This window comes from Idiotropiscis lumnitzeri, chromosome 13, assembly GCF_059441095.1.
Source record: "Idiotropiscis lumnitzeri isolate Australia: NSW breed Sydney's pygmy pipehorse chromosome 13, RoL_Ilum_1.0, whole genome shotgun sequence".
NCBI classification, from domain to species: Eukaryota; Metazoa; Chordata; class Actinopteri; order Syngnathiformes; family Syngnathidae; genus Idiotropiscis; species Idiotropiscis lumnitzeri.
Window position 1 is genome coordinate 12,038,258 of NC_142403.1, and position 24,427 is coordinate 12,062,684.

The 24,427-nt window shown below is 42.6% G+C and overlaps 1 protein-coding gene across 1 annotated transcript; it reads right to left on the reverse strand.

The window, feature by feature from the left end:
• Positions 1-1,266: 1,266 nt before the first annotated feature.
• On the reverse strand, positions 1,267-23,957 carry qsox1 (quiescin Q6 sulfhydryl oxidase 1). The gene is made up of 13 exons (XM_088313202.1): positions 23,544-23,957; positions 22,630-22,730; positions 21,602-21,650; positions 20,824-20,926; positions 20,101-20,191; positions 19,844-19,989; positions 16,892-17,026; positions 16,688-16,817; positions 10,720-10,842; positions 9,952-10,105; positions 7,979-8,155; positions 3,866-4,027; positions 1,267-2,771 (listed from the first exon to the last, which is right to left on the reverse strand). Exons 1-13 carry the CDS (start codon positions 23,830-23,832, stop codon positions 2,002-2,004), a joined length of 2,430 nt encoding a protein of 809 aa, XP_088169328.1. The 5' UTR covers positions 23,833-23,957; the 3' UTR covers positions 1,267-2,001.
• Positions 23,958-24,427: the final 470 nt, after the last annotated feature.

Below are 24,427 nucleotides of genomic sequence, written 5' to 3' on the forward strand. Positions count from 1 at the left end.
CTCACTTGCTTTAATCCCAATGAAATTGTTAGGATTTAGCCTGTGCTGCGCAGCAGATGGCAACAGGCTTTTTCCTTCAACCTTGTGATGATTTAACCCCCCTCACCTCCCACCACTCCCCATTTTAACATGCAACACCCTGCTGCTTTTGCACTGCGTCCGCAAAAACAATAACAAGAAGCACGAAAAGTTCTAGTCACGCTTTTTAATGTCACAGACAATAAGGATGCTTCATCTTTCTCTGTACATTCAAAATGAGCTGGCAAGACAAAAAAAAAAACCACAAAAAGTGTGGTCTTCCTTCCCACAATAAATTGCAACAGCGACATTAAGCTGTGCACTCTTCATGAACGCAGCGTCTGTCTTGACGACTCAGCACCGTGACGTAACGGTCACAGATGTGAGGCGTGAAGCGCAGGAGCAGCAAGACAAGTGGCTCATGGGCTCAACTGCTTAGATTAAAAAGTAACGTGAAACAGTACACGATACCATTTAGTTACAGAATGAAAAAAAAAAAAAAAAAATCTCCCACTGAAAGGATATCAATTTGTAATTCAAGAATAGTGGTGAGAATTTAGAAAGCAAACGATACACATTGGACACTTCATTAGGTACACTGGTATAATCTTATGATTTCCTCCGACGAGAGGCGTGTTGACAAATTTAAAAACTTTTTCATATGGCTATTGCAATGGATCTCCTTACTTCTTTAGTGTGCTGTGCGAGATCAGGTGTAATGATCCCAATTTTACTTAACTTGGCTGAGTTTTTAAAATTTATTTTCGACAAATAATGTATCTTTGTCCACCTTTCTATGCCTCCTACTTATAGTGACAGGCAGAACAATCACACGCTCTTCAAATAGATTATTCTCACTTGGGTCGATTAACCTGAATATCGCTGGCGTCAAATTTGGTGAATTTCATGTTTTTTCAAAAATCTACACTATTGGTCAGGCCACACACATGGGTGTTCCTTTTAAATGTTAAAATGTCTTGCTCCTGTTCAGGAAGCAATGCTAATGGTTGAGCAAACTTGCCATTTTTGGGGTCTCCTGCAAAGTGACGATTTGGGAGGTACAAGGTTTTGACCCGATACCAGCAATATTCGCTTGTTGCCATACAAAACTGAAAACTAAATTTGAGTAAACAGACAAAATGTTTGTTGATAGTTAACGCTGCATATTTTGAGGTTCCGTCATTTCCAAAGTCCTTATTATTCAATGAAAAATTCACCTCATCTCTTTATGCACTCAAACCAAAGAAATAAAAGTATTATTCTTTATTGAAGTGATTTTAGACAGAAGTAGTGTTTTGGGACCAGTTTGTGGCAATTTTGTGCAAAATAAATGGGATGAAGTGAGTTGTGGAGTTTCATTTAGACAAAGCGGCCATTTGAGGTATCTAACGGGGAAGGGGTATCAATTACTCACAGATTTTCGCTATTAGCAGCAAAGCTTGTTTTCTAGCCCGTATATACATTTTTGGGACATTTTTGTTTGAATTTTTGTAAATTATGTGCTTTGTCTCACTAAAGGATGAGAAACACTACATTAGATTGGACAAGTGTACCTAATGATATAGCCTTTAATATACAAAGTGTAACTCATAGTGGATGTCTTCCGCCCAAATTCGAACATAAAATGCTCACAAAACAAAATAAAAAAATTCTGTGAAATCACAGTTGAGAAGTTGTAGTAGTTCCATTGATTGCAGACGTGTTAAAATGTTCTTCATAGCATAATCAAAAAAAAAAAAAGTTTCTCCTTCATTCACGCCAGAATTATTGATGAAAATAAACATCCATATGCACAAAGTTCCCGTGCTCGGGCGTTTTCTGAAAAGCTAGTGGAAGGCACCACAAGTGCCCTGAAGCACAGAACCAAACCAGCAAGGAAAGGTTGGTTTGTGCTCTCCAGTACAGAAGTAGTTAAGTGGGCCAGGCTACTCCAGACACATCGCCTTCCACCAACCTGCGATGAGGCCCGGACCACACTTTGGATCAGGGTAGTGAGACTTTGGCCCGCCGTAAACGTAGGCGTGTTTTGAAGAAGAGGTACATAGCAAGAAGACACATGGAGGAGAGGAAATAGAGGATGACGCACAGGCTGACGTCCACTTTGGAGAAGCCGATGCTCAGCATGGACATCCAGCGGCCTCTCCGGCCCGACCCGCCGTCCTCGACCAAGCGTTGGGCCGACAGTCCTCGCTTCTGCATGCGCCTAGCCTCATCGGAACCGAAGTCCGGCTCCAGGGCCGCTACGGCCAGCTTGGCGTCCAACTCGACGCCAAGCCCGAACACTGGCCCGGAATCGCGCTTCTCACGGTTCCTCTGCAGAGTGCGTTGCTTGACTCGGCTGGAGGTGGCCACCTCCATGGCTTTGGCTTTGTAGTGCAACTTGGCAAATGAGTCCAGGTCCACGATGTCCTCCGGCACATCTCGAACCTTCATCCCAACGATGCTCGGCCTCCTGACGTTCTGTTGCCGATCCAAGCCTAGCTTGCTTTCCTCTCCGGCCCAAGGTGTCGTTTCAAGGGTCTTACCTTGCGCTTGGGCCACAGCGGCCGCTCCTCCATCGTCCACCACGTCCTCCTCTTCATCTGCCACCACTTCCTCTTCCTCCTCCTCTTCCACTCCAGCTCGCGTTGGAGGAGGAAGATTGGGAGGGTTCAAGGCCTCTCTTGCTTCTCTTCCGACATGCTTCTGAGCCTGCAGGTTAACATGTTTTACCTTTTGCTTGGCTATAACGTCACTTTCGTCTTCAAGGTAGTCTGACGAGGAAAACAAGAAACATTTGGATTAGAACCCTGGTGAAGTTAACAGTCAGATTATTCACACACACAAAAAAAAGATAACTTGTGCATTTAAAATAACCAGATAGCTTTGCCCTTAATCAGTTACAAAAACAATGTAAAACTCCATCGACGGGCTGTTTAGAACCCTTTATGCAAAAAATTTGCAATTCGTGTAGAAAGCAAATACGGCAGATGCTTTTTAGTCTCTCTGAAAAGGGATATTTTTATGAATCTCTTATACTGCCCCCAGGTGGCCAATGCATAAAAAGCAGAAGGAGCAGCACAAATTAATGAATTCATCATGACATGTAAACTGTTAAATAATTTAAATTCAATTACTTTGTTTTTTAAAGTACAATATTATAGTGTTTGTTATAAACATTTATTCAGTTTTTTTTCAGGGAGGCTGGAACAAAGTACAGTGGGTTGCAAAAGTATTCATACCCATGAGCAACGCTCAATTTCTCGACACACAAGTATGTTTCACCCGTTTGAGTTAAAGTAAATCAACAATCATTCCTGTTTTTGTTCCTAAGTGCTCTTTCCTATTGCTGGATTGCGTAAGTCCGGATTTCATTGTAGCAAAAGTATTCACACCATGTCATCAAGTCATAGTTCCGCCCACTCCTCTTTGCAATACTGCTCCAGCTGAGAGGATGGCAATTTTTAGAACCGTCGCAGGTTTTCTCTTGGGTTGAATTCCATCCTGTGTTAACTTTGCGTCAAACATACTTCCTGGTGTTCAGGCCACAAAGTTCCACAACCTGGAGGGACCTCTTAAGGTCTTCAAGAGTTCTGTAGGACTTTGTTCTCACTTCACTGAGCACATTCTCATTTACAATGCCAACCTGGCTGCAGGCAGCAATTCATCTCAAGCCAATAAAGTAATTATGCGTCCACCAGTTAATGCTCTAAAATTATGTTTTAGTATACAATACAGTACTAGTTTTTTTTTTTAAGAAAAAAACCCAAACATGTTCCTAAGAGAGTACAAACAATGTTTATTCATCTCCCAAAATTGAAAATGGTGTCAAGACGTGACAAGATCGAAGACGGTGCTTATGCCGCACCTGTGAGGATGCGTTCGGCCGAGTAGAAATCCTGAAGGAAGGAGAGAACAGGCACTGTGTTCCACTTGTGGTCCCCGTTGTCCTTCAGCCCGTGACAGCTTGCACACGTGTCAGGTGGAGGCCACTGGATCTTTGGGAAGTTGGGGTCCTCGCTCAAAGCACCTGGAAGTAATTTAAGAAAAGAAAAGTGGAATGGCTGCAATGTTGGAAAATTATTCTTCAGAAACCATCCAACAAGCACAAGGTCATGCAAAGTTGTTGCGCCGTGTTGTGTTGGCATGTTTGATTTGAGGACACGAGTGCTTCGAGGACTGGATGCAATCTGTGTTGAAGCCATTTCATCTTGTCACGAGCCTCCATAAATCTTTGGGCCTATATGCATACGTGCATGTAGGTCTTTTAAGAGCGTGTATGTAAATCACCTGTCTGTGTTTGTGTGCATGTAATCTACGGATTGATATTGGTGTGTGTGTGTGTGCGCGCGTCTCAACAATGATCAATGGGCTTCAGGGATGTCCCAGTGGGAGGGGTGGCGAGATAATAGATGTGACCAAAGTGGACAGCTTCCTCACTGCTGCACGTGCACGAGCACATGCACGCATGGACGCACACACAAGCCTTGCCGTGAGGCAGAAGGCCTCACTGGTGCAGACCACCTGTCTGGTCCCTTCGCAGCCCTTTGAAAGCAAAGTCCAATCTTCAAATTGAACATGAGAGGAACGGAGGCCTCGGAGGGGACATGTGCATCTAATGAATTAAAACATCTTCTTTTAACATCTTTTCTTTTATCTGTTGGCATCATGCTAACCACAATTAAACAAACTGCAATTCATGCATTCGCAAAAAAATGGGTTGGAGAGCATCGAAAAAGTCAGGCACGGTCATATGAGTGAGTGAGTGAGCATTTCGACACACTTGCACAGAACAAAATGAATTAAGCATGAATATGTATGTTACATACAGTAACACTTTTTCGTGCAGCATAGTCTCAAGTGGATACATTTTCGAGTACCATTCTCAGACAAGAAAATGACATCTTTTAAATTGAAACACAACAAGTAGGCCACAGAACTAAATTTGGCCAGGTAAACCTGGATGATAAACACATAACCAGATGTGGGTTAGTCCGTTGCGATTTGGATAAAGGTACTAGCTCCTCTCTGTTCGCAGCCATGTTGTACTTCGAACTACGGAAAACCAGCCCTAACTTCAAGGAACAAAATAATTCACAACATATACCACAAATTTCTTGCAAGGAAACAAGAGGATGCAGAAACTTGTATACACTTATCTGTACAAATACTGGCAAGGACACACACACACACACACGCACACGCACACATATACACACACAAACAGGGCACAACCTGGTAATAAATCGCTTGTTGTCACCTACAAACCATGTTGTGTGTGTGTGTGTGTGTGTGTGTGTGCGCATGCGTGTGTGCGCATGCGTGTGTGCGCATGCGTGTGTGCGCACACAGCAGCTTTGTCACTTTACGGCGCCGTCAATTTACTCCCAGCACCTTTCTCCCACACCTCCCTATCCTATCCTGCTCAGCGCGAATCTCAATGATATGCACGTGCATGGAGTCTGCATACGGTCCTTTACATAAAAGATACATTCATTTTACTCCGTCTTGCACCTGCTTGCAGCCCGTGAGGCTGCAAGCAGGTAGCGGGGGTGCTTTTACACATTTCAGCAGGTGGATGGGACATGCATGCACGCGGCCCTCATTTCAATCAGACTGCCAGGTTTGTGGCCAGGGTGACTTTAGCCATCGCAGCCACATTGAGATTGCCACCATGGCCCGTCACTGGGATGTCATCGCTGCTAGCGCATACATATTCATCAGGTATAAATATGTATTGTATTGTTCAAGTCAAAGCAGCCTCCTCAGCGTTGACTCTGTTAAGTGAGGATCAGATAGCACACGGCATCATCCAAACATCAGGGTGAATGCAGCTAAATAATACCAGATGCTTTAAAGAGTGTTCTAAGAACTATAGATAGTAAATCAGCAAATGTTCTTAGTATGATGCAATGCATTTCTACACCACCACTGCAAACAAATATGCAAATAGGGTGCTACCGTGACTTACAAGTGCAGTCTGTAGAAATGTGTCTCCCTCTCAGCCTGTTGACAAGCAGCAACAGGACTGAGCTGCTGCCGCTCTTTAATGCGGCCCGTGCGAGGCGGCCTCAGAGGGCCCTGGGGCCTCTTTGTTGCCAGCTAAATTAATTGTTCAGCCGCTTTACAAATAGCTCCTCTTTCATGCATGGCCACTCCTGAAAGGCGGAGTGCGGCGGCCGGCTCAACAGCTCCACTTTGGAGTATAAAAAATAGGAAAAAAAAGAGAAGAGGAGGGGTTGTGTGAGCGAGAGAGCGGAACGGAGTGCGGCTAAAGAACACAGACGCTTGCATCCTTCGTCCCTCTCTTTGCTTTTGAGTCACCACACTGATCCCCAATGGAAACAAGTAACCCTCTACAATGGCAACACGCCCCCCCCCACAAGCACACCCCACAAACTGTGTGCGCGTGGGGTGGACTGGAGGATGGGAGCATTGTGTGGCTTGGTCCTTGTGTCGTGGTGTTTGCCACCTGCTGTCGCACACTACCTTGGGAATTGTGTGTGGGGGTGCGCGTGTGTGTGTGTGTGTGTGTGCGCGAGTGCGCGTGTGTGTGTGTGTGTGTGTGCGCGCAGGAAGAGAGGCCTGGCCTCCTGGGGGAGCCATCCTGCCGGGGTGCTGTGCTATCACTTGTCAAGCGGAGGTTATGAGTCCCAGGGGACGGAGTGCGGGGGTTTTACTCGCAACAGAGAGAGGGACAAGACACAGGATGAGCGAGAAGAGGGATTGAGACGGTGTGTAGTAGTCTGGGGGGTCTGAATCGTGGTGAAGTGTCTGGGGAGTAGACACACGCAGAGGCGGGTGTCCCGCTCGCCCCCGCTGTTCAGGACACAAGCTGTCCCAGTGAGAGAAGAGGGGGGCGGTCTCCACAAACAAAAGATAGTGATTTAACAAAGTGGGCTGTTAATGACAGCGCTGGGCCTAATAACATCACTGGAACAAAGACGAGGTAGGGAGGAGGCTTTTGCTCTTTTAAGACTAATATACTTTAGTTATACAGTCAAACAAGAGTGGAAAGTGTTTTTTGGGGGGGGGCGGGGGGGGGGGATAACAGTGCTGTAGAGTATCGACACGAACATAAATTTTACCCACTACAAGTTAAACCTCAGTCCACACCATCAGAAAAACACTTGATTGTCAAAAATGAAAAAAATGTGCAACAGGTGATGTTAAAGAGTCATTTTGGACAGTCAGACGCCTGAAGAAAATGTTTCTGGAAAGAGCACTCACTGGAAAGACTCAAAATACCTCGACACAAACAAATGACATTTAAAAAGGTTGGCAGAAAATGTTTTTAGTGATCTAAAATGTAGTTCTTGAAAAATGGTCAAAACACAAATAAAATGAGCAAAAACAAACAGTGTTTGTGGATGATTCAGTTCCCTCAAAAGTCCCCATTTTGGAGACAAGTGAGCTTCATCAAAATCCTGAGGAAGCAGACGAGTTTCTGGGCGCAAGAGAAGAGAGGGGAGGGGCAAAATAAATGAGGAGGAGAGACAAACGAGAAAATGGGCAAGCGATAGTGACCATGTACAGGAGGACGCAAAGATAGTCAGGAGAAAATCGGGGACACAGACACCGATGATACTCGAAGACGGGGTGGGGCGGTGAAGGGTTGTAGGGGGGGGGGCTCTAAGACCAAGTGACAGCTGGTGTCTGATCTGAGGATCCGTCCTCGCACCACCCAACAACGTCTTTAGTCATATTAACACGAGCCAATGAGCATGTGAGGAGGCTGGAGCCGAAATCTTTTCGCAAACTCAGTGAGCTAACTGTGAAGGTCAGCAGAGGGAATGCGTAGCACAACTCCACTTTAAGTGCACCAAGCAATTAAAATGTATTAAATGTAAATGTTTTTTTTTATCAACTAAAAGGAAAGACATGTAATCCAACATGTTTAAATATTGATCATATGATAACATAATGGGTTTGTGATGGATATATGGCTAACAAATTGAAGACCTAGAAGGTGCACGCTTACCTGCGATTCTATTGTTGACCCGATTGTGTCGGGCCCAAAGCCAGAGGATGGAGTCAGTAAAGGTGTTTGTCTCCGCCAGGCTCTCTTTGGCCATGTTCTTGAAGTGGTCGGCGCATGGCCTGCAGCCAAAGAAATTGCTGATGTAGCCCGTCATGGCGCTCAGCACCTCCTTGGGATCTGGAGGGGATTCAGGAATTAATGCTTCACAAAAAATTCAATTTGTATTTTATTTTCGGTGAAATAAAATTAAACTCTGACTTTTTTAAACTGCAAAAAACAACAACAACAAAAAAACAAAAACAAAGTGAGGTGGATTGAAGGATTGTGTGAAATGTGAGACAAGCTTTCCCAATAAAAAAATGCTATTTTTTTCTTACTGTTACACATTTGTTTTCAATCTCGCTTGTTCTTATTACCGGTAGTTGTCTGCTGCATTGCAAATAAGAATCGGTTCTTCATTGCCTCATCAGAATAAGATAAAATGGAAAAAAGTAAATACATTTAGAGTAGTCTATCCTATCTTATTCTAGTGTTTTTCTAATGCATACTTTACATTAGCTTAGCATGGCCTCTCTGTCTTCACTTTTCTCGGTTGGTGGCTCGCTCGCATGATTAGCTATTCCTCGTCTTGCATTTCTGATAACGATACTTGTCATAAATGTAGCTCATTCATCGACATGGAAGTGAGGATTTGTGATTTGGAAGAGTGACAGCATCTTGGCAGGACAAACGTTTAGCCAGTGGCAGCTCGAAGCAAGTAAGTTATAGTGCCTAGTATTCCCTCGTAGTCCCCAAGCAGCCAAGCGAACAGGGAGGGACTGTTTGCGTCAATGCACAGACGGGTGACCGCCCCTCGAGCTCTGTGGTCAAATGCGCTTCAAGTCACTTTCATACTGGGGCAGATACAAAGACGTAATCAACACGTGTTACCCATAGACTAAATTTATAGCCTACAACATATAGCAAAAAACCCTCAGTCCTGGTTTGGGATTGGTATGGTATGTTTCGATTCATTTGAATGTGTGATGGTTTACCATGATCAAGTTGAAATAGCAATACCTTGAAGGTGTGTCTGGAAGATTGCTACGTCATTCAAAAAATGAAAAAAATCAAAAACTTGTGTCGTGGCTTCCTGGATTCCCACGCTTTGTGCGCTCGTAGTCAGAGAGCTGGGTTAACCCCATATTGAGATGAATAATCTATACCCAATCTGGAGATTAAAGGAAGTTAACCCTCTGTGTGAATGGCGGCCAGGTTTTTGTCTCAGGAGCTCGACAGTCCACAAACATATTTTTCCGGCAGTAGTTCGCTTTTGTTGTTGGCTTAGCAGCCCGCCGGGTTATAAACTGCACAGCCACTCAGAGAGTGTGACAGCACAACAGGAAGACTCTGTCTAGAGTTCACACCTGTAATATCGCATTTAGTGTGTGAGTTGATGCATGAGGTTTATATTGCGTTTATGGTTAGTATTGCATGTGCCCATATCCATCCCGTGAGATAGATGGAGGCCCGTGGGGTACCAGATGGGACACCCCTTTTCACCGGTCCATCTGCAGGTCACATGATGGTCCATAAACCCCGGGATTAACCCCTGCCTATGTGTGTGTGTGTGTGTTGAAGAGGGAGCTTAACATGCCTGCTAGAAGTAGAGCTTCCAGTCATCTGCCTTGTTTTATTAACCACTCACATTCCACTAATCTAACGTAATCTCTTTTCACACAGTCACAATTAGGTTCAATGCAGCTGTGACCAAAAGTTGGGGTTGTCAGAGTCTAGTTGGTGCTCAAGTTGAGTTTTCTGCTTCCACGTATGGGTGTGCATTCTGTGTTAAGTGTTGGATGGATTTTTGTGTGCTTGTGTGTTAAGTTAAATCAGGTCACTGTGAAAAGAGGCTAATTTGTGGGCAAAGTCCCCCGTCCCACAGACACATTCAAAGCCCCCCCTTCTCCCCATGAACTTAAAATAAAGTATACCTGAGTTGTGTGCACTTGAGTCCCTGGCTTTCATGGCTTGGACTGTAAGAAGGTGGAAGAGAGTCCACACGCCACAAGGATAACCTCGGAGGTGAGGTTGTGACCCCTGGCAAGACACCCATCTCACCCCCTCGGGCAAGGCAGCATCTGGAGCCTGAGAGAGACAAGGGAGTAAATTTAAAAAAAAAAAAAAAAAGGAACGACCAGCGAGAGTGGGCCCCCTTCCCGCATCTCCAAACCTGTTCAACTTAATGAAAGCTGCTGCGTGTAGTTTTCTTGATCAATGAGAAGTCAATCTCAGGTTAATGGCTCGGCCCAGCGCTAATGAACAAAGGCAGTCGCGATATCTAACCAACCGAATCCGACAACATATTCCCCCTGACGCAAAGTCGTTTCTCTCGCCGCCCTCTATTGCCGTCGCTGCCGTGATTGACAGGGTTACTCACATGTCAATAGTAAAGATTTGGGGCGAGCGCGAAGTCCATTTCCTCGGAAGTGAAGTCAATTCATACCTTCTCATCGATTCATTGATCCATTGATCGGCACAGCTAAAAGCTAATGATCTGAGTAAGTGACTCTTTCAATTTGCAAGGGGGCTGCACACTGGAGACATGCACACTTCCACATTCCAGGAAAAAAAGGACCTTCGTACATATTGAAAAGTCTTTTTCTTAGGTACACCTGCATAATGATTGGTTTCTCAGGATCACATTTTCCCCATTAATTTAACATCCATAAGTTCGTGTGTACTGTTCTATCAAAACTCACCTGTGTCACATTCTCGAGGATTTCACTGAAGGCTTTATATGAAACTTGGTCACCAGTCTGGTCTCGTAGCCATGAACTGAGCGAGTTCAACACGTTCATCACCATGGGGCGGCCTGGGAAGTACTGGAGCAAATACAGAAAAAAATAACATGGCGAGTTGGAACAGAGATTTTGGGCTGTGGATTTGTAGCATTTACTTCATCCAACGGGAATAAAAGCGGTATTGCAAAAAAAAAAAAAAATCATGACAAATTCCCGTTTATTTACTTGAAGCTGGGCCCTCTTGTAAATGGGAAGGTCACATTGACAAGACACTGAGCCACCTACAACATTGGTGTGTCACTTCCAAGATTTACACCGCAAAGTGCATTGGACAAAAGTACCACATAAAAACACGACCTTGTTTTTATGTTTACCCGATGGTCTAAGTTTGCAAGTCTACAAGAGTCCCTCCCAAAATGAACTGTGCCCACAGAAAATATCGTCACAATGTCAAGAATGTTAAAATGATTGACCACGAAGAAAACTAATCAATGTTCACCATCGCAATGACAAACGTTATTCTCCTTATTAAAAGCTGTAAAAAGTGCAGTAGATGTTGAAGGTATTATTTTCGGGTAAAATTGCAACCTTTAACCCTTTAGGGGCTCGGAAATGTAATTATTGTAGCTTGAAATAAGTGGCTTTCCCATTCTAGAATGATGTAAAAGTACAATTAAAAAAACATATTTACAGTCAACTGGTTTATGTCCATTTGAATTCAAATCCAAGTTACCAAGTACGCTAAACAAGTGCTATCAGACAGTCTAATGCATAAATAGAAATAAAATTGTAAGAAACAGTATACTGCACAATCTTGTCCATGTTGTCTTGAATAAGCCACTTGCTCATCCGTCCTGCTCAATAGTGACGCACACCAATCGCACTAAATCAGCACTTTAATAGCTTGATTAATAGTTACCCAAAATATCCCTGACAATGTTGTTCCCAAAGTGTTGTTCTGAGCTGCACTTGAGTTATGGTGCGAGTGATTTTCCATCTCAGCAACTTCCAAAAGAATTCCACCTTTAAGCTGCTTCCCTCACTCAGATCAATTTGCTAAGCCGCTAACAACTGTGCGGCGGGCAGCGGGGGGCTTTCACCTGAGGTATGTTTACGTCTTTTCAAATGGTCGCTACCAAGGCGATGCGCCATGAATGAAACACGATATAGAGACCGGCACAAGCGGCAAGACGGTAAGGAGGAGGAAATCCAGCTGATGGGCGATTGAGACCGGTGATGACAGACTAAATGCAAACACACACTAGCTCATTTTCACATTTAAGATGTTGACAAAAGAATCACTTTAGACTTTAATAAGCGTCTGCTAAACGTGCTTCCTGTGGATGGTTTACAGTATGTTGCTCACAAATAAACATAGAACCCCACCATCGTAACCTCTGCTGCAATTGCTCCAAATATTTTTTTCTTCTAATATAATATACTCCAGGTATTTAAAAATAAAAAGTGACTAGCGTTGAGTGCTTGCCAACAGCAAACAGATCCAGCTATGAGTCTCAGAGGAGATTTAGAAAACGTCATCCAAAAATATACTCCTTTTTATTTGTCCCCGCCATCTGTTCACCTAAGTGCACCTGCATATGGGGACAATCTTACGCTTCTATTCATCACGCTTTAACAGGATCTGGAAGACACAGCACTTAACTTAACCCACTCAGGCTGCATTTTGTTGACACTTTTATACGTACGAAAGGAATTCTGGATATTCTGCCAAATGTCCAAACTGCAGCAAAAATAATGAATTATTGTAAATCTCTGTTGACCAATATATTCTAATAAAGTCTTGCAATCATATAAACAACATGAGCACACGCTCAGGATTCATGAACATGTGTGAGCCCGGTGCGCGCTACTTGCGGCTGGGAAAGTGACCTAATGGGTTTAGGTGTGGATCGGAGGTCTGGAGAACAACCAGTCAGGAAAGCTCATTAAACGGTCATATGAATTTAAGCAGAAGCCGAGAGGCAGGTGTGTACCAGTAATGGGCTTAGCGCAGCATCACCAAAGCAACGCTATTCATGTCTCCATGTGCCGAGTGATCCCATCAGAAGCTCAAAATATTCCACCGGGTCAACGTGCTGAACCACTTGCGTCATGTGACTTACTCATCACTGAGGGGTGACAAAATTGTGCTAGGTTTGGGGAAATTGTTACTTGAAGTTGAACGTGGGAACAAAAACTGGTCAGACAAGATGATGAACGTCTACAGTTCAATTACATTAATTGTTTTACGTACTTCGAAGTCATGGCGGCAGTGTATGCTGCACATATCGAAAGAATATCCGAAAAGTAATTGTAGAACATCAAGTGATGTTTATATCAACAGCAATGGGAGACCATTTTTTTTCTTTAAAATTACAAATATAATTATGGATCAAAATGTAGATGACCTGGACAAAGGAAGCGCATATTTCAACATGTTCCTTATTTATGAGTTCAGAACATCACAATCTGGCATATGCAAGAGTTTGGACAACGACTGACTACTAATAAATCCTATGACGGACAACTATATGACACTTAAAAAAAAAAAAAAATCTCAGATCATAAAATATTGGGAGGTGTTGATTTTCTCCTGAAAGCGTGTGCAAGTAGATAAATATATCCGCCTGCCCTGACGTTTTCCTAAACACATTGGATTTAACCATTTGAAAACAGCAAAATTATAGTTTAGATTAGATGTTCAACTAAATTGGTTAATATAAACAAATGACATCCTTCGTTTCTACCTTCATCTCAGAGCATTTGGGTCCACATGGATCTTCGGGGGAAAAGAAAAAAAAAAGAGCTTTCCCATTTTCCAGTTTACTAATTCCAGTAAAAAATACATGAAGTTGATGTTTGGGAACAGAAATGAGAAGCTTGCATCCTTCTTTTCATTTGTTGCCCCACAGGGCTTCTTTCAAGAAAAACAAGTTGGCCATGTAATCCCTAAAAACCTCCCTTTAATGCTCTCATGCATCCCAAGATCCATTTTTTAATCCTCATATACATGTAGAGATGATTCATAAATCCGGCTTCAGTCCGACAAGACAGCAAATCGAGTCAAATATTAGGAAGAGCAAGCCAGCGTGAACACGCTTGCATGGAAATGCAATAACGGCTTGATGGTGAATAACAAAGAAACATTTCACGGAATTCTTGGACAAAGGGAGATTACCATAAAACGACGGCAAATCATCAAAAGACGCTTTTAACAATAGCATCATAATATGTCACAGTAAGCCGTACAAACACAAAAACATCATCAGACACCCAAAAACACTTTTTGGGCACAAATAAACACCCTTTGTCTTGGTGTTTGCTTCCCGTTGCTGCAATTTCATCCTTTGATTGTTTTTTAAAGCACTTTTCTTAAAAACATGTTTCTATTCATGGTCACTTTTGTGACGGGTTTTGTCCGCTTGGTCAATGTGTTTGTTGGTGAGTTTTTGTGTGCAAATTAATTATTGATGCCATTTAATAATGTGTAGTAGTGGGATGGATACGTTATTAGGCAGATACTTAACTCATTCACTACTAGCCAAGTAAAAAAAAAAAGAAAAAGAATCTTTGACGTCTTTAGCCATCAATGGGAGTAAATGAGTTAATGAGATCAAAGAAAATTGTGGTGTCTAGTATTAGTAATAAGAAATATACATACATTCGTTGAGTTTTATATACACTAAGTTCTTTACATTCTGGTAAGGTCCACATTGATTTTAGTATAAGAAAAGATTTTAAACATGTTTCATATTTAGCAGAAAATTATAAAAAACAAACAAGTTACATGAAGGATCAGTTTCATTGAGATATGATCAGCATTTTGAGGGAATTGTAATGTAACAGTGCCAAGTACCATGCAAGACATTATCAATATTATTAAATGTGTTTATATTTCAATCCAAATGTCATTTCGTGATCTGGGAGCTTTGATACAGTATAATGTATCAATGTCATTGAGCTTTTTGTTTTATAGTTGCTTATGCATCGCTAATCTATACATAGTGAACACATTTAAGATGAAAAAAAAAATTTAATAAAAATCACAATATGAGGTAGCATCACGCCATCAGCTTGTAACGCTGACTGAACTTCCTCCCCACATATGACACCATTAGTGACTTTTAATCTAATCACATGACTCACGCACTGAGGTCAGGTATCACACTTTCACGTCATTTCTCCGAGAGGACATTCCTTAATCAACAGATATTTGTCACCTTGATGCAAATTTCAAATACATGTATTTCAATGAGTCAAATTCAATTCCCTTCAAATTTGACACCGGCAGTGATGAGTTTGCCTCATCATTTGTTGAGCTTGATTAGAACCAACACCCAGCTTGTCTTGCATTAACTACGCCTAACAAGCTAACTGGATGAATGGATCATCTGTCGTGAGAGCGTTCAGTCAAACGTCAACAAGGGCCCTCACAAGTGGCGACCATGACAGCCGGCTTAGACGCACAAAGCCCCGACCGGCGGCTGGGCCACTCTGTTTGGGGAGGGGGTGGCAGGCTAAAAATACCACTGGGACCTGCTGCTATTGACTAAACAAACGGGAGCTAATGGGAGGCCGCGGCGCGTGGCCCGCGCAGTCACACACACAGCAGCTTGCTACAAGGCCTCCCTAGAGAGTGCGATATAATCAGGGAGATTGGTGGCAGTGAGGCAGCCTGGTGCGTGGCCAATAGGGACGAGGCTAGCGGGTCAGACCTCATCAGTGCAACATGTTAGCCTGGCTGGCACACTTTAGGGACGGAAGAAGAGCGTCATAGCCAGAGCGGGAATAGGGAGAGGAAAGACAAGTAGTATTCATAAAATCCAACAAGAGGATGATGACTCCTCAAAGGGGAAGATTTGTGAGCAGGTGAAGTAGTCAAAAAGGATCCAATAAAAGAGAGCGACGGGAGGACATGTTGTAGTGGGCAGAGAGCTCTGGACCGGATAACGCAGAGAGGTTTGGCTTCTAATGAGGATGCATCAATGCAAAGCTTGTGGATGGTGGCCACGCTTCAATACCCCGGAGAGCCAAAATCAAGAGGGTCAACAATGCCCTTGAGAGTCTTTACGCTCCCTCTCGATTCAATCACTTGAGCAGCATTAGTACACAACGTTTAGGAAGGAATGAACACAAAATAAATAAATTCGGTTTGATTCAGACGGATTCTGATGTTGTACGGCTCAGTTTGAGAGGGGATGACACAAATGAGATTCTAATTGTACAATATGAAGGAACTTGTCAGTATGGTTACTGTAAATGTTGCATTTCCTTCAAAGATAATATTTTTTACATGGTGAAAGGGGGGTTGTTTGTGAGCTCTACGCAATAAAGAGCAAAATAATTAAATGGTGAAATAATTCACTGGGTATACTTGGTGTATGTGTTCCACAATTTGAATTGAACAGTAGTAAAATAAATGTCATTTTCTATTTTCTAATTTATTGTGAGAAGTATTTAGGTTGCACATTCTTATATATTTACACTGCATTGCACCGTTTGCAATATTAACTTGAGCTGGATTTCTGAATTATTGGATCTTACAAGTGCACATGCCAGCCTCATGCTCTCACTGTGACAATTCGCTGTCTCACTCTCCATCTAGTGGTGACCTGCTTTAATTACACTATCATTTTAGATTAAGCAGATGTTCTGACAGGCACAAATTCCCATGGAACAAAAAGTAGGGTGGAAAAACTGAAATTATAATCAAGGAATAAATGCAGCTCAAACTGTGCAGACGCAAAGCAGAGTAAAGGGAAATCAAACATGGTCAACCTGTTTTCATTTCAGGTCATCTTTCTGAAATTAGATTTTACTAATATTTCTAAATTAGATTTCAACTTGCAATAAATATTTAAAAATGAAAAATAATGAGCCTAAATCTGTTTGTGTGTGTGTGTTACGCAGTACTCTCCCTTCCCACCTTTGCCAAGACTAAAATGTACTTCCTAAGAGAAGTCAGCGCCTCTCCGTTGATGACTTGATGAGCAGCCAGCTCCACCCGCAGCGAGTAGTGCAGCGTCGACTCCAGGTCGGCCATGTAAATCCTGGACCTGTGCAAATATTAACTGCAGTTGAAGGGACTGCCACAAGATGGAGAAGACAGAGGAATGTTTCCGTTTCATGCCTGTTGAAAGGTCTCCACAGCTCCTGTGTGTGTGTGTTGACGTGGTCTGTAGAGGCCGGTAGGGATTTCCCTGAACGCACCACCCCAGGAAGCCCCTGAAGGGCGTAGGAGTAGAAAGTGCGAGCCTCAATGTTGCTGTGTGGGATGAGAGAAGAAGAGGATGTAAAGCAGTAAAAAAGATTTTAGGTGTAAATACTACTCTAAAAATTAAAGGCTACGGCTCCCTTCTGGTGGTACCGTCTACAATTCTATACCAAACTGAAGCACCCTGCCTCACTTGGTTAAAAAACATTGTCGACAACATCTGCATCAAATGAAGAACATTGCAAGCAAGCACCTCATCATGCCACTCTCGTGCCTGACCCTTGCCAACAACTGGTTGAAAAGCGAGTGAATCCCAAGAGGACCGAGACATTTACAAGCAACACATTTGGCAACGTGCGGCTCAGTCGCCAAGCAAGGATTGTTCAACAAAATGCATTGGACTCTTTTTGTTTTCAAGTCTTGTGTTATAAAAATGCTTTATAGCCTCTTGTGCTCTTTGTGGCCATATATTTTACACACTTACAGGAAAACATTTGCGACGACGGGGCATCTGGTGCCAGGCTAGCGCGAACGAAGGGAGAGATCATCGATTATGAAGCCGCGTGCTAAAACGCCGCAGCCTCGGCCATTACCGCGCTTAGTCGTTCGCGTCTCCTTCTTTGCACCCTCATTGACTTTCTCCCCTTGTGCGGGACGGAGAGAAGACAGAGCATCGTAAAACTGGAAGGGGATGGTAATAAGGTGGATGGATGCTAAAAGGAGGCCCGTGCTCACTCACACCAGCCCGGGACTCAATTACACGTGTGAGCCTGGTGGGAGTGTTGCACATGTGGAGGGAGAAGAGCCATTTATCCAGTCATCCCCTTGGGCTGGTGTCAGCGTAAACCGGGACGAGGGGACACATCCACCTGGGAGCAGTGCACATTACATGCATGACGGATGTGCGCATTCTCACACAGACACAGACACACACAAATGCGTCTCTCCCAGGATCAATCAGACATTCAAGCGATGATGGGATGCCATCTGCCGCTGCGCAGGTGAAGCCAGAAAAGCAATGGCATTGTTTTCATGCAAGAAATTAAAAAGCTCCCCAACCCTCGTACAGTGATGGAGATGAGGGGGGTCGAAACAAGTGGGGACGCGGGGGAGGGAGCATAGAGGAGGGTGAATAAATACATCGGCAATAAATCATTTCCTCTTTGCATTTGTCAACTAAAAAGAGTCCTCTTTTGCATGCCAAGTTATTGAAAGCGCCAGACAAAGAGGCACAAGCGGCAGATGGATTTGCGAGGTGAGGAACGATGGGCGCCGCTTTATGATGGTGAATAATGGGAGCAATTTTGATGCTCTCATCCCATTAAGAGGCCAGATGTTTAAAAGTAGTCTCATGAATAGGGTTCAGATAATGAGGACGCAAAACTTGTTGTGTGCTAAACAATTCCGAATGCAATGAAATACACTTGTGGGGTGTTGATGGAGGTAAAGTGAACATACAGGTTTATGAGGTTGTACATGCAATGTTTTCAAGTTACTACACCATATGGAGGGAAATGTTGAGACGCATCACATCATCAACCCTACAGTCTTGTGATGTAACCGAGTAATGCTTTGTTACGGTACTCAAGTACAATTTTTACAAGAGGGGTCAAAATGTTCCCATCAGTGCTCCCACACACATCCTAACCAGATGCATGAGAAAAATGTTATTTTAAATATGGACACAATTTGTGAATACATACAAAATATGCGCTCTTAAAATACTAGAATACATTTTTCAATCCAGTGTAAGCACAACTAAGGCATGTCGGCCATCTAGTGGTGATTGCTGCTATTACAACTTAAAACGACAGTCGATCACTGCATATTCACATTTTGGGACCCACAGTTTTGCATATTCATGGATTCCTCCCAATATTTAGTCATATTTTGGATTTGGATGCATCTGTTCTCAATAGCCAGGTTAAAAAATATATATTTTTCTATTACACTTCCTGCGGCTGTAACACCCAGGTGTCCCAATACTTTTAAGTCGTGTACAACACAGATTTTCATATGGTGAACTGCTTCCCTACTTTCAAAATTCTAAAGCCTATTTTTGTTTTAGTCTTTATTAATCATGCATTGAAAAGTGTTCATTCGTGTCTGTTGTCAAATTGGGTGCCGCAATACATTAACCAGCATGTCAAAACGTTTCTGTATATAAAGGTTACACAAAACATGACGTATTTTGGCTATCAGCACCCATTTAAATCAATTGCTAGTCACTTTTGTTTGCCGCTTGTCAATTTATTGACCAGCGCTGCTAATGAATGTGAATTTGCAAACAGGAAGTTGCAGCTGGAACTAAGCCATACAACACATTCACATTGCGTAGATTTATGAGCTAAAACAACCGTCGCTACATGACGATCCTTCATTACATTTTTTTTTTTAGCGGCCGCTGTCCGATCGATTATTGCTGAAAGAGAAATCACTCCATGAATCATGTTTGGGAACGACTTAAAACTGTTGCGTGCCCTTCACATTTTAAAATAATAATGAGGTTGCAAGCAGAGGTGCTCTTCCTCCATCTGGCAGATGATCAACATATTGTCATCAAAAAAGAAAGGTCATTAAGTTTGTGAAATTATATCAGCGCAAGTGTGACTAGGTGGTAATGCCAGAGGAAAATTTGGGATTTTCATATCAAAAGCCACAGAGGTCATTTGGATGTGCCGAGGTAATTTTCAAAGACAAGTAATATAATTTTTGACCAACCAAGGAGTCCGCATAATTAACTTCCTTTTTTTAATTTTGCACCTCATAAATGTAGCGTGTAAAATAAGCCTTCTAATTTTGACCTCCAAACCTCTTCCTTCAAGCCTCGACTGTGTCTCTTATATGGAGTGAAGTTGAGTAACTCACACTTTGAGTCTGGTGAAGTTGCCTCCGGGATAATAAAGGTAGCAGGAAGGGAACACCGTTACCCCCAATTTGGTTACGAGGTCTTCCTCGGTGCTCAGGACTCTCCGCACTGCAATGTTCTCAAACTGTAACATGTCCAAGGTCACCTAATGCACACAAGGAAAAACAATGTGCTTAGAGAATGTGGTTGATGCCAAGCATTTTTTAAAGTTTTTTTTTTTTTTTTTAAGTAAGTTGATGCAGACGGGTGCTGTTACCTCTCTGCCGATGTAGGAGTTTACATCCTCAAAGATCAGGGCGAGGTGTCGAACGTTGTTGGTCTCCAAGAAGATGTCGATTTCAGCTTGGCTACGGATAAAAACGTAAGTTGCATTTTGCTTGGAAGAAAACTATTTACATATTTGCTTATAGGCTTTGTTCAATACATATTTGTGAATATGAGAGGGTGAAATCTGATCTTTCAAAGAGCATGAAGAAGGCTTACATTGTTCCAGCGAATAGCTTGAGGAATTATTTATTTAACAAGGTTAAACAAGGAATATAGTTGCCTCTAGCACCAAACAAGAAGGACTACATTTGCATGACAACACTGATTGTTATCCATTAAAATACAAAGGCAGACAGCCCATTATAATTTTTAAATGTACAGGGACTTTTTGTGCAGTATTTTAGCATAAAATGTTCCAAAACAATTCAAACAAGTCCCAATTATTTTTGTTTGGTCATTCATGTGAAGGAGCAACACAGCCATTTAATATCCAATTTTCCAATAATTTGCATCCATGAAATAGAACGCACTTAATGTAGCTCATCATGGTGCCCAAACTACTTGACAGAAGCTCCCGTTCACCTACTCATGCACACAGCACAATATCCGACACCAATGGGCGGCTGCTGCCATGAAAGGCGCTGTCGAGCCAACGAGGGGCAAATTAGGGTTGAGTGCCTTGCCCAAAGACGCATGGACGATTTTTGTCTACCTGGTGGGTTCAAGTGGCGGGCAGGCTGGAGGCCACGGGTCTTGGTGTTTTTCCATTAGCTCGACAATGTGGTGGCGGAGGGCCCTGATGTCATGGAGCAAACCTGGAGGTCAGAGAACATCAAACATTACTCATCAGTTTGTTTTGAGACAGTGCCAGCAGCCACCCGGTCGCAAAATGAGCCGCACGTAATCCAACATTAATATTTAATCCACATCTGATGAATTTATGTGAAGTGTGTACCTCAAAGGCCATCAAGATTTGGGTCAACTTCAATATTTAGCCACATGTGTTTTCATGCAGTGCAGTTGTGCACCACTGCAAATTACTTGTCTGGAGGAACTATTTTATTGACATTTTTTGTCACTGTAAATTGCCTTGCAAAGTAAATCTTCACATTTCCTCATAGTCTACCTATACTGATAATATGCTGCCACTCTTTTTTTTTTTTTTACCACGACTGTTTCCTCACAAAATGAATGGGACACATAATCAGGATTTATAGTTTAAGGAGAATCAATCAGAATTCAAGAAATATTGCCTCATGGATAAATTAACTCGTCTGTTTGCGACAAAAAGTGTCAATTCATTTTTGCATCATCACCTATAATTCGGCTGGAAAGTGGAGAACAATACCAAGTATCAATCAAATATGCGTAAAGGCAGAATGTCTGCGCCAACTCCTATATTGGATTTCATTTGACTGTGTTGTCCAGGTGTATCTGAAGACATGGTTAGTGAATGTGTTCCTGAATGGGCTCTTTGTGCACTACCATACCTGTAAAAGCCTTTCCAGCAGAATCGTCCCGGCTATAGGCATGGAAAAACTGAGAGGCAAAACAAAGCGAGAGAGTTTCGGGTTACACAGAGCCGAGGAGGTAAAGATTTCAAATCGGGCAGTCCTCACACAGCCATGAGAGAAGCAAAGCGACGTTGTGTCAAGTTTGGTTGGCACACAGGCACTCCCCGTCCACCTCGACCCACCTCTACCCCGAAAATCCCTTCTGGCTAAAAAGACTTGGAGATGTTTAAGCTTCATTGTGAATTGGTAAAGAAGGAGCCCTTTGTGCACAGTGAAAGTTTGCATTAAGTCACTTTAAAATGGGGGTATTTGTATAGTAAAAATCAAAAACATAATTAAAATGTAAATAAAGATATAACTATTAAAATGTTAAGGAAAACTATTGACTTTGCTCTGGCCAAACAAAACCAAAAATATTTGCTAGACGTGTCAGGTGGAAAATGCCCCACTCTGATAAATCTAAAAAAATGGCGGAAGCAGTGAAGTCAACACCACCAAGCATTAAGATGTATTTATCGTTTTGATCAGGTCATGTTCAATAAAACGTACATGATTAATGGAACTGCATTGGCTTCAATTCTTAATGTAAATTTGCATATTTTTACTAATGCACCAAGTTACAACGAGCAATTTGTACTAATTGCAGCGTTGGTTCTCCGAGAATGCCTTCCGTGCCAAAGTCAAATTGGTCCTGCGTGAAATCCTTGGTTGGAATCCAAAATCAATCAAAGTGAATCGAAAATCGAATCGGCCCCTTGTGTATTGAATCGATTTTGGAAATTTGAATCGATAACCAGGCCTACCAACGATGACTTCACACACAAATGTTTGTCTAAATCAAATCAACTCATGTGTAGCGTAACATCAAAAGAAGAGCACGAAGGTTGTCAAAGACCTACTAGAACTTGCCAATGAAAGACTTTAAACTTCACCTGGAATCAAGACTTCAACCTTTAAGATTCAAACTTTACTAGCGGAAGCGACTTGTAGGGGACAGTCATTACCTTCAAAGTTGGAAATCCTCTGATGCCGAAGCCTGTGCAGACCTTCCTGTTAGTCTCATCAGCGCAGTCAATAGCTGCCAGGTCAACAGCAGGCTTCCACTCTGAAAGACACAATATGAAAGCACCCAAAAGCCATAATTAGTATACGCAGGTTGAAAAAAAAAAAACAGGCAATTGTTTCTACAATTATTGATGATACTGCTTATCAGAGATGAGGAATCATTTTCAACCAGGCGACATTTAACAAAAAAAAACCTAATGGACTGAAAAACAGTTTCTTTCCGAGAGCCATCACCATTCTGAACTCTCACACACACACACAACCACCCTTACCTTGCAGAACAGCAACATAATTTATTTATCCAATTTTGTATTATTTTCCATCTCATTATTTATTCTTTTATTTATCTAATATATATATTAGATTAAATTATTGTTGTATTGCACTGGAGAGGGGAGCTCTCAAATCTCGTTGCACACTGTACAATGACAATATAGCGATTTCTGATTCTTATTCTGAACTCTGGCCTGTGGGTTTCGTACTCCGGTTTCCCACGTTCCACAGACGGGTTGATTGGAAATCCAACCTAGGTGTGATTGCGAGCGCAGGTGGTCATTAGTCTTTGTGTGCCCTGGCAACCAGTCAAGGGTGTTGACTGTATCATCCTTAACCGTAGAATGTGATAACTTAGTAAGGTACAGTTGCAACAGTTCATAGCATACAATCAGATAAGATTCAATAATATAACACATGCGATAAGATGTGACAACATAACAAAGCAACATACAATAAGATGCATATCACAACAAACCATGACGATCAGCCACGATAGATAGATAGATAGATAGATAGATAGATAGATAGATAGATAGATAGATAATCAATCAGTCAAGTCAGTCAGTCAGTAACACACCTTTAATATCCCTCGCCAGACGTTTGTAGACGGGCGAGAAGGAGATGCAGTGTCCACACCACGAGGCATAGAACTCCACCACGATAGCTGAGCTCGAGTTAATCAAAATAGACTTGACATTGTCCGGGGAGAGCGTGAGGATTTGATCGGACTCCGTGTACAGCCCGGCCTCCACCGCCGACCACAGAAGAAACAGGCAAAATGTCAGGCGGAACACGGTGACGTGTCGGGGGTCTCTGATGATTTTTCCGCGGAAACGGGACGTGACACGGTTGTAGCGCCGCGCCATATTCCCGTTTTGGTCACTCGAACGCAAAGTTGACCGCCACCGAGAGAAACTTTTCAACACAGCAGCAAGTCGTCAACCGCCATGAACAGCATCCAATTATTTCGACTGCTCCTCGAAGGTGGCCTTTACGGTAAATGGACGGAAATGACGTAGTGAGAGGGAGCGTCACGAACAGCGATGAACCATCGACAAGTATTTATTTTGGACGTAATTTTGTTTGGTTTTCAACCCTGATTAACCCTAAATTATAGCGAATCAGTGAAGTGGCACCACCAAATCTTACATTAATCTGAGATCATCACGACGCTATTTCATTTTTGACGAATTGCGGAAATGCACTCGCAGGCACATCCGGGTACGCTCATCATTCGTTTTTTTTCTCTGCGCCTCTACACTGGCCTTTACTGTAAATAGATGAAACTAACTTGATGAGCACAAATGTCACGTATCGCGACGAATCCATCGTCAACTACTTATTTTGACGTCATTTCGTTTGGTCTTCAAATTTGGCTGCGGCTAAATTATGGTAAATCTGTGACGTGACGCCAGGGAATTTTATATTAATCCGAACTAATGATTTACGGAAATGCACAGG

What these genes read in the sequence shown, in the direction of transcription:
- qsox1 (XM_088313202.1), bottom strand. Translation starts at nt 23,832, where the DNA reads ATGGCGCGGCGCTACAACCGTGTCACGTCCCGTTTCCGCGGAAAAATC. An exon ending in TCTGGCGAGGGATATTAAAG is followed by an intron (nt 22,731 to 23,543) that starts GTGTGTTACTGA and finishes TGTGTCTTTCAG; the next exon opens with AGTGGAAGCCTGCTGTTGAC. An exon ending in ACATTTTAGTCTTGGCAAAG is followed by an intron (nt 10,843 to 16,687) that starts GTGGGAAGGGAG and finishes TATTTGCTCCAG; the next exon opens with TACTTCCCAGGCCGCCCCAT.